At 56.3% G+C, this 10,361-nt stretch overlaps 2 protein-coding genes across 2 annotated transcripts; one reads left to right on the forward strand and one right to left on the reverse strand.

The window, feature by feature from the left end:
* Positions 1-261: 261 nt before the first annotated feature.
* PCSK1N (proprotein convertase subtilisin/kexin type 1 inhibitor) lies at positions 262-5,084 on the forward strand. Its single transcript, XM_025372648.1, has 3 exons — positions 262-475; positions 3,833-4,308; positions 4,724-5,084. The coding sequence occupies exons 1-3, from the start codon at positions 362-364 to the stop codon at positions 4,917-4,919; spliced, it is 786 nt and encodes a 261-aa protein (XP_025228433.1). The 5' UTR covers positions 262-361; the 3' UTR covers positions 4,920-5,084.
* Positions 5,085-6,295: 1,211 nt separating this feature from the next.
* Positions 6,296-9,654, reverse strand: ERAS (ES cell expressed Ras). The gene is made up of 2 exons (XM_025373568.1): positions 9,624-9,654; positions 6,296-7,084 (listed from the first exon to the last, which is right to left on the reverse strand). Exon 2 carries the CDS (start codon positions 7,039-7,041, stop codon positions 6,340-6,342), a length of 702 nt encoding a protein of 233 aa, XP_025229353.1. The 5' UTR covers positions 7,042-7,084; positions 9,624-9,654; the 3' UTR covers positions 6,296-6,339.
* Between the last annotated feature and the right edge of the window lie 707 nt (positions 9,655-10,361).

The raw sequence follows: 10,361 nt of genomic DNA on the forward strand, positions 1-10,361 counted from the left end.
CCCCAAGGAAGAGAGATGAGGACCAGACCCCCATTTCACTCCACTGAGTCCATTTTTCTTGCCTGTTTTCCTGTCTGCCAAGGTAACTGTAAGGTCGGTTGCCCCAGCAACTGCCCTCCGACTGCCATGGCAACCGCCAGCTCTCCACCTTGCCCTTTGGGCATCTCCATGGCGACGGGAGGTCTGGAGGGGCTGCCAGTTCCCCGAGGCTGCGCCTGCGTCGGGTGGGGGGTGGGGGGGTAGGGGAGGCCCTGATTCCGGGCGTGCGCAGCCGCAGAGCGCCGCAGCCTCGCCAGCTCGCCTCGGCACTGCGCACTTGCCAGCCAGTTCGCCCGTCCGGAGCCCGGCTCGCTGGGGCAGCATGGCGGGGTCGCCGCTGCTCTGGGGGCCGCGGGCCGGGGGCGTCGGCCTTTTGGTGCTGCTGCTGCTGGGCCTCTTTCAGCCGCCCTCCGCGCTCTGCGCGCGGCCGGTAAAGGTGCGACTCCAGTCCGGCGCGGGGTGGGGTTGGGGGAGGATGCCACCGGCGAGGGTTGGAGTTGGGGCTGCGCCACCTCATCCTCGCCCAAGCCGGCTCCCGGTACGTGCGGAGAGATCGACGAGGGTGGCCTGGGCTCCGGCCGCTGGTCCGCGCCCAGGCCACGCCGGCACACCTGAGACCTGACTCGGTCTCTGCCTGTGCGGGTGGCGTTGTCCCGGGCGCCGCCGGTAACCTTGCCCTGCCCACCTTTCCGAGCCCGGTGCCTGTGACGCTCTCCACGGCACTAAGGCACTTTAAGAAAGGGCGCGCGCGCATCGGTGTGTGTGCGTGTGATGTGAGGACAGTGGTGTGGAGGTGTCGTGTCCTTGAAAGTGTGTGGTCTCTGGTTTGAGCGCTTCCAAGTGTCCTACAAAGGTGCCGTGGTGCGTCTGGGTGTGTAGTGTGTGTGATACCGGAATACTTCTGTGCGCGATTCTTCTGTGGGCCCGATTGTTTTCTCGGTGACACCGTGTGTATATTTATGAATCTTTATATGTGTGTTGGCATGGCCTATGGGCGTCTCTCTCTCTCTCACTCTCTGTGATTTCGTTTTTGTTTGAGAGGGAGTGGTCTTCGCATCTCCGTGTGCACATTCCGTAGTGGTTCTGTTGGACCAAGTGCCTGGGATTTCATTTGCGTGTTCCTGAGACTGTTTCTCTCTGTTTCTTTGTGGAGCTGTGTCATCCTGAGGAGAGGAGCCATGATGTCTCTCTGCTGCATTGTGTCTTTAAGGATGGTGCATGTCCTTGCACCTGGGTGGCTTGGCGACTGTAACTGCAGGGGCAGCTGCGGATGTGAACATGTGCAGGTCCTTACATGTGGCTGTGGCAGTGTTGGGCTGTATATGTGACATCTCCAGGCCTGTCAGTCCTCATAATGTGTGTGAGGCTGTGATTGCTGGTGAGTGTGACACCCCGGGGTGACTGAGGAGTGGTAGGCGCCAAGCAAGGGCACTTGCAGAGGCATCCTCCTCTAGCTCTTCAATACTATCTGCATCAAAGATGGGAATTAAAAAAAAAAAAAAAAAACTGTTACCTTATATCCGTGTAACAATGTGTTTAATATATATGTACAATGTAAAGAATGATGACAAAATAACTCCGCCGTGTAGCAGTCACTCAGCTGAATAAATAGAGCCTGACCAAGAGTTAGAAGCCCCTGTGTGCCCCTCCCCATGGCAGCCCCTGTTCCTGCACAGTCCATATTCTATATTTTCTGTCCATTGATCCCTTACTTCCTTACTTTTGTTTGTAGCTTATCACATATGTGTAGCTCTCAAAACAATCCATTGTTTAGTTTTTCCTGCTTTTTGAACATCATTGAAATAGAATCATACTGGGTGACTGGTTCCTCGTAGTCACTAGGGGTCACTAGGAAGTCCTCAGGGTGTCTAGTAGTCTCAGGCAGTCTGCAGTGAAATTCTGGAACTTGGCTTTTTTTTTTTTTTTTCCCCCTTGGCTCTACTTTGGTTGCGAGATTCATCCAAGTTTATGCTTGGTGGCTATAATTCATTTATTTGTATTACTGCATAACATTATATCCTATGAGGACATCATGATTTATATATGTGTTCTCAATTTGTCAGTGGACATTGGATTGTTTCCAGGCTTTTCTTTCTCCCCTGCCCTTTTATGCTATTACGAACAGTGCTGCCGTCATCTGTCATGAACTTGTGGCCAGTAGTATATGTGCCAAAGCTACTCTGGGGCATAACGTCCCAGGAGTGGGTCATAGGATATGTGCATCTTTTTAGATATTGTCAAACCGCTCTTCAAAATTACTTTGCCAGTTTAATTTTCACCAGCATAGTATGAGAGTTCCCATTTTTCTGCATTCATATCAACACTTTATATTATCAGACTTTTTGATTTGGGTCAATCTTTTAGTTATATTATGCATAGTATCTCACTGGCATTTTAATTTGCTTTCCCCTGATTACTAATGAGGTTTTTAATTTTATTTTATGTTTGTTAGAGACAGCATCTTCCTCTGTCATACACACTGGAGTGTAGTGGTGCAATCTGGGCTCACTGCAACCTTGAGCTTCTGGACTCAGGTGATCCTCTCACTTCATCTTCCCAAGTAGCTGGGACTATGGGCATGTGCCTCGCTCATTTTTTTGGTTTTATTTTTTGTAGAGACAGGGTCTCTCTATGTTGACCAGGCTGGTCTCAAACTCCTGGCCTCAAGCGATCTTCCTGCGTTGGCCTCCCCAAGTGCTGAGATTACAGGCATGAACCACTACAGCTGGCCCGATTTTTCATGTTTAGTAATCATTTTTGTGAAATAGGTGATCATGTATTTTTTCTATTTCTGTATGAGTTTTTCTCTTACTACTGTTTAGGAATTCTCTGTATCTTCTGTGTACTACTCTTTTTTTTTCTTTTTTGAGACGGAGTCTGGCTCTGTTGCCCAGGATGGAGTGCAGTGGCCCGATTTTGGCTCACTGCAAGCTCCGCCTCCCGGGTTCACGCCATTCTCCTGCCTCAGCCTCCTGAGTAGCTGGGACTTCAGGCGCCGGCCACTACACCCAGCTAATTTTTTTGTATTTTTAGTAGAGACGGGCTGTCACCGTGTTAGCCAGGATGGTCTCGATCGCCTGACCTTGTGATCCGCCCCCCCTCGGCCTCCCAAAGTGCTGGGATTACAGGCGTGAACCACCGCGCCCGGCCCCTGTGTACTACTCTTTTATTGGCTATTTGTGTTGCAGGCATCACTCCTTTTAAACATATTTATATGTGGCCTGTATGTTTCTTTTCCAAACCTTCACAGTCATTTTTATGATCTTTTTTATTCCTTGCTCAGATTATTGGTACCCTCTTTTATTTCTTTAAACTTGTGGAAATTGTTTCAAAACTGCTTGAACTGAAAATTTGTTATTGGGTAATTTATTCTACAGATGAACTTGTACACATGCCAAATGGTATATGAACAAGTTTATTCATATAGTTCCTGTTGTCCACAATATTAAATATGGAAAAATCTGTAACTGTCATATCTACCATCGCTACTCTTATAAAGAAACTCGGTCCCCAGGAGTGGGGGTGGGGAGGGAGGAATTATGAGAGTCACCAAGGGATCACTGGCGCGCTGTGGGGCGGAGTAGGGGGGTGTCTGGGGATCTTTGGTGGCCTTAAGTGTGTTTGGAGATATTTGGTGGTTTCCAGTGGCCTTAGGGGAGTCCGGGTGTATTTGGATGGTCACGGTGCTTTTGGTGGCATCTGGGATGCTTGAGGCCCACGGAGCTTCCCAGGCTGGGGTCCCTGGCTCGACAGACGCTGACAAACTCTTTTCCCCCACCTCATTTTCCCTCAGGAGCCCCGCGGCCTAAGTGCAGCGTCGCCGCCCTTGGCTGAGACTGGCGCTCCCCGCCGCTTCCGGCGGTCAGTGCCCCGAGGTGAGGCGGCGGCGGGGGCGGTGCAGGAGCTGGCGCGGGCTCTGGCGCATCTGCTGGAGGCCGAACGTCAGGAGCGGGCGCGGGCCGAGGCGCAGGAGGCTGAGGATCAGCAGGCGCGCGTCCTGGCGCAGCTGCTGCGTGTTTGGGGCGCCCCCCGCAACTCTGACCCGGCTCTGGGCCTGGACGACGACCCCGACGCGCCTGCAGCGCAGCTAGCTCGCGCTCTGCTCCGCGCCCGCCTTGACCCTGCCGCCCTCGCAGCCCAGCTTGTCCCCGCGCCTGTCCCCGCCGCAGCGCTCAGACCCCGGCCCCCAGTCTACGACGACGGCCCCGCGGGCCCAGATGCCGAGGAGGCAGGCGACGAGACACCCGACGTGGACCCCGAGCTGCTGAGGTGCCCAGCAGGGGGTGGGGAGGGGTCGGGTGCCTCCGTCCGGGGAGGTCGAGGGAGAGGAACTGGGACGCCTGCTTCTCCCGTGGAGTGCGAACCTCTAAGTCTTGGGGCCCTAAGAGGGAGTGAGGTCCTGGATCCAGGGAGTCGGGGCAAGGATGCCTGGCTGAGTACTCAGTGGGGGAAGTGGACCCCAGGTCCTGGAAAGGGGAGAGGGAGGCAGGGAAGCCACCGTTTCTGGGATGAAAGACGGGGACGGCTGTCTCCTGAAAGCAGTGGACTGAGGACGCCTCCTTGGGGAGGGAACCTGTCCCCAGGCAGTACGTGGTTGTGGATCCTGCGTTCTGGGCCTCGGGGGTGGGGCCAGGGAATGCCCCACCGCGGACGTAGCCTCACTGCATTGCGCTCGGCCCTGCAGGTACTTGCTGGGACGGATTCTTGCCGGAAGCGCGGACTCCGAGGGGGTGGCAGCCCCGCGCCGCCTCCGCCGTGCCGCCGACCAGGATGTGGGCTCCGACGTGCCCCCTGAGGGCGTGCTGGGGGCACTGCTGCGCGTGAAACGCCTAGAGACCCCGGCGCCCCAGGTGCCTGCACGCCGCCTCTTGCCACCCTGAGCACAGCCCGGATCCCTTGCACCCTGGGACCCAGGAGTGCCCCCGCCATCCCGCCACCAGGACTGCTCCCCGCCAGCACGTCCAGAGCAACTTACCCCGGCCAACCAGCCCTCCCACCCGAGGATCCCTACCCCCGGCCCCACAATAAACATGATCTGAAGCAGCTCTGTGCTTGTCTGTGTGAGTGGCAGTTTCTAGGGGCTGGTGGTGCCCACGGTGGTGGTTGCCCTTAGACCAGGGGAGAGGAGCCCCTACCCTGGGTCCTGCACTTTAGAGCAATCACCTGCTCAGTCTATGTCTCTCCTTGAGGTGGAGGGGAAGGCATCAACATGGACAATGGCAGTGCCCACGCGGATCTTGTGTCCCCCTTTTAGGCCTCACTTGGGTATGGGGATCCCAGGCTTTCAGGCCACTTTCAGGGCCTGCACCATCATCTTCCAAGGGACCATCCTCCTGAGGGCCAAGGGGTGGCTTTGTGGGGCACGGGAGTAGAGCTTGAGGTGCGGGCTGGGATGTCACAGGCACACATGAACACCTCCTGATGCGGGGGAGAGAACGGGAGAGGACTTCGCGCTGGGGAACGGGAGGTCCCAATACAGGCACACTCTTTGGCAGACGGGCACATTCTGGCAGGGAACTCTGAGAAGGCTGAGAAATTGGAGCCTGGATATCCAGGTCACCAAGAAAGTGTATTTGCCAAATTAGGATAGGGTGTATTTCGTTTGCTTTGTAAAGCTTGATTTGCAATGTCTGTTTACCTATTTAGTTATGTAGTGTAGAGGCCTACCTGTACTCTTGCTCCAGGCCCTGGAGATACTGAGGGTTGCTGTGGTAGCAGCTGATTTGTAGCCACGGCCTTTGCACTGGCTAGTCCCTCTGCCTTTGGATATCTTCAAGTTTTTGTCCAGATGTTACCTACTCTCTAGAAGGCTTTCCTGGACCTGTCACCCTATTCCTTCACCTGCCTTTAACACGTAGCCTTTATCACTGTCTAGCCTGATGCCATATCTATCAGGGCAGGGATTTTTAAGTGTCTTGTTTGTCTCTACCTCTCTTGTATCTAAAGCGGAGCCTGGCACACCGTGGGCTCCCCCTGAATTTCTTGAATGAAAGAATTCTCACAACTCAAGTAACATTCTACCCAGTCTCACTCTCACCCACACAACACTCAGCACGGAGGCAGCTTTGAAACCAAAAACACCATTTATTTAATTTTGCACAAAATCTCTCGACATAACAAAAGCAACATTAGGCACTCCCATGTTACCAAAAAGCCCCTCACCAAGTGAAAACAAGAGAGGTGTCCATCTTTCCCTAGTATACTGAATGTGTCCCTCAAAACTAATTGTTTCAGGGGTCTCATGTCAAATAAACAATCACCCTGGCCTGGGGGTAGGTCTACATTTCTTGGCCAAGACCTTCAGGCCACAGAGCAGCCACAGTGGCAGGTGGCCTTCTGGTGCCGGGCCTTCTCCCTACAGGACCTTGCCATGGGCTCCTTGGCCATGGCCTCCTGGACCCTCTGGATCTCATGGACCAGCAGAGAAAAGGCCTCCTCCACGCCTTGCCGTGTTTTGGCTGAGGTCTCCACGAAGTGGGCCCCCCAGCTGTGTGCAAGGGCTGCAGCAGCGGCATGAGCATCTCCAGCGGTGGTCACAAGGTCACATTTGTTGCCCACGAGGACAAGGGGCTGGGCGGGGTGAGGGCCCCAGGTGGCCCATATCTGTTGCAGCTGGATCAGAGACGAGGGGTCATCGAGAGCAAAGACGCCCAGCACACCATCACAGACAGCCAGGCACTGGTCACGCAGGGCCCTGTGGATGGCCTGCCCTGCTGTGTCCAACACATTCAGAATGCAGTCCCCACTGTCCAGGGTCAACTCCTTCCAGTAGGAATCCTGGATGGTGGGGTCGTGGTCCTCCACGAAGCACTGGTGGTTCAGCTGGATGGTCAGCGCACTCTTGCCCACGCCACTCGCGCCCACCACCACAGCCTTGTACTCAGGCAGCTGCCTGCCAACATCCCTGCAGCGTGCCTGTGCCCTGTGGGTTTCCCCCTGGAAGGAAGGGCTCCATGTGGCCAGGCCCAGGTCGAAGGTGCCAGGCTTTGTTGGCAGCTCCATGACCCCAGCAGGCAGCTCAGGGAAGAGACGTGGGCAGCGGGCTCTGCAAGTGGGAAGAGAAGAAGCAAGACAACAGGCAATACGTTAGGGGAGACCATGTGAGGGCAAGGAGACAGTGGGGTGTCATTATTTTAACATTTACCGAGTGCCTATTGTGTGCTGATCACCTTCCAATTTGCGTGCTATATATATATGATTTATGTTGTTTTCTCCCTGCCCCACGTCCCCCCCATCTCTCCTTCCCTCCTCACACGAACCAACAACTGTGAAGTCTGGATTTCCCAAACAGCTTTACTGAGATGTAATTTACATCCCATCAAGTTCAGCCAGCTAGTGTCCAATTTAACGGGTTTTAGCATATTCATGAAGTTGCGCAACTATCACCATAACTAAATTTTAGAACATTTTCCTCACCCCGAAGAGAATGCCTATGCCCATTAGCAGTTCCTCACCATGATGGAGGGAGTGCAGGATTTTGCCGGTTTGGGTCACCATTGAACCCCAGCCCAGCACGGTGCCTGCCAGACAGTAGGGACTCAACATTCCCACCCCCAGAAGGTTTATGTTCTAAAAGGCAGAGGCAGATAAGACAATAAACCAAATAAATATGTCAATTACGTGGTCTGTTAGCCATTATCATTAGAATGTTGTCTTTATTAATTATTCAACATACATTTATTGGGAACCTACTGTGTGGCAAGGACATAGAGGTGGGCAATAAATAGACAACAAACTGTAGCCCTCATGAAGGTTATATTCTGGTCGGGGTGAGAGACAACAAACTAGGTAAAAAAGTGGGCCGGGTGCAATGGCTCACGCCTGTAATCCCAGCACTTTGTGAGGCTGAGGCAAGTGGATCACCTGAGGTCAGGAGTTTGAGACCAGCCTGCCCAACATGGCGAAACCCCGTCTCTACTAAAAACACAAAAGATTAGCCGGGCGTGGTGGCGGATGCCTGTAGTCCCAGCTACTCGGGAGGCTGAGGCAGGAGAATGGCGTGAACCCGGGAGGCGGAGCTTGCAGTGAGGTGAGATCTCACCACTGCACTCCAGCCTGGGGGACAAGAGCAAAACTCCATCTCAAAAAAAAAAAAAAAAGTGAACTATATGTCAGTAGCAGGTGATAAGCATGCAGAAGGTGCTTAGTTCATGCCAGGCTTTTAAATTATAATTTAATCTCCATTCATTAATTCAAGAATCTTCCTTCGTGCCAGGCATTGTGGTGTGGCAGTTAACAAAACAGACCCCAGTCCCTGCCCTTGTGAGGATTAGATTCTGGCAGAGAGAAAGAGACAATAACAAGATAAGGAACAAGGAAGTTGCATGTTCGAAGAGGATGGGCACACGGCAGGTGGTCAATTAGTGTTAGTTATTAGCAGCACATCCCCATTCACTCAGTGAATGCCCCTCGGTGTCCTTGGGCTCAGGAAGTGCCCCGCTTAGTGCATCCTAATGGCTGTTGCCACGACTCCCCTCCGAAAGCCTGGAGCAGCGACAGTTTGGGGGCAGATGGTGGCTTCGAGGTTTGGTGGAGTTGGAGATCCGGAGGTCGGGGTCGGGGCAAGGTCCCAAATGGGGATGTGGCCTCGGCGTCCTCAGCTCTGAGGGATCCCTGGGAATAGTCACTGGAGGCGCTGGCCCAGAAGGAGCGGGGGCGGGATGAAGAGAGCAGGAAGCGGAGGATGGAGCTTGGGGGTCCCAGACCGTTGGGGACAGGAAGAAGACCTGGAGGACTGCGGGGAGGGGCGAGGCGGTGGCGCACGTGGAGGGAGAGGTCGGCTTCTGGGGGTCCTGTAGGGGTGCCCGGCCATCTTTAGGGATGGGTCAGAAGGCAGAGGCGGGGTCGAGGCTGCCTCTTAAGTCGGAGTCCAAGCGGCTGGAGTCTGGGGGCGCCGACGGTGAGGAAGGGGAGCCCGGGGACTGGCCGAGTGGCCGAGCGCAGCTCCCACCCCAGCTGCCTGGGGGGACCGGGCCACACTCGCCCAGTTCCCTCGACGCGCAGGGAGGCCGCGGCCCCGGTCCTCACGGCCCCACTCCCGGGAGGAGCCACGAGGCGCAGAAGCACGTGCCAAGGGCACTGGCCCGGGGTCTCAGCCCGCGGGAGGCGCCGGGGATGGGGGGCTTGGTGCTCTCAAGTGGCGCGGAGCCCCCGATGGGTCCCCTGGGCTCCTGGCGGTGGCTGCGCGCTCAGAGCCGCCGGGACCAGGTTGGGGGGCTTCGTCCAGCTCACCGAGGCCGGCGCACTGAGGAGCCGGGATCTGGGGTCAGGGCAGCCTCGCCAGGTCGCGCTTTCCCGGACGAGGCCGGGTGAGGTGCAAAGCTCGGAGTACGGAGGGGTCCCCGAAACCAGGGCTGCACTTCGGACTCCGTGTGAGCAGTGTCGCCCAGGCATCCTGTCAAGACCCACTCCGACTCCGGGTGAGGCGGCCCCTCTTCCAGCCCAGCGCCAACACCCCTCCCGGCAGGCCGGGTGAGGGGCCGCTCGCCCGGGAGAAGGCTTGGCGCTTGGGGGAGGGTCCCCTAAAGCCGGCGCGGGGATACCCCCAGGCCTGGCGGGGCCGGGGGCACGGGTGCCTCGCTCACCTGTGTCCGTGGGGAGGCAGGCGCGCTGGGACGCTCTGACAGGCCTGGCAGGGGGCTACGCTTGCTCCCCGGGGCCCCCCGGCGGCGAGTGGGGGAGTGGACATGCGCAGCCGCCCTCCCTCTGCTCCTCAGGCCGCCCACCCCCCTGCGCCGCGCCCCTGCCCCTGCCACTGCCCCGCCCCTGCCCCTACCATTGCCCCGGGGGAGCACGGGGTCATGCCCCCAGGTGGCTTGCGCACAGGTACGTGGGTGCCACAGCGGCCTCTAGGGGTGCGCGGACGGCGGCCAAACCTCCTTGTGTGTCCCCTACAGCGCCTCTCCCTTGCTTTCCTATTGGTGGTGTGTGTGTGTGGGAGAGTTGGGGGTCAGATTTTGACCAGGATGGCCTGACTTTGGGAACCGTTTTGTGGGAAGCTCTTTGAGGCCACAGAGCCCGTGCTGCCTCAGCTCCGTTTTTTGGTAGCTCTGGAGAAAAGTGGAGAGTGACAGAGGAGAGGTCATTCTGTCAGGGAAGAAAGCCCCTGATCAGAGGCGGCTGCCTGTCAAGCTACACATTTCCCAGGCTCCCTTGCAGCTATGGCAACCACATGCACAGCCCTGATCAATGAGAGGGCAGCAGAGGTGGGGCATCCAGAGGGCTCTTAAAACAGGGCAGCCCCTGGCCCGGGAGTGGTGGCTCACACCTGTAATCCCAGCACTTTGGGAGGCCGAGGTGGGTGGATCATGAGGTCAGGAGTT

The sequence above is a fragment of the Theropithecus gelada genome, chromosome X, assembly GCF_003255815.1.
Source record: "Theropithecus gelada isolate Dixy chromosome X, Tgel_1.0, whole genome shotgun sequence".
NCBI classification, from domain to species: Eukaryota; Metazoa; Chordata; class Mammalia; order Primates; family Cercopithecidae; genus Theropithecus; species Theropithecus gelada.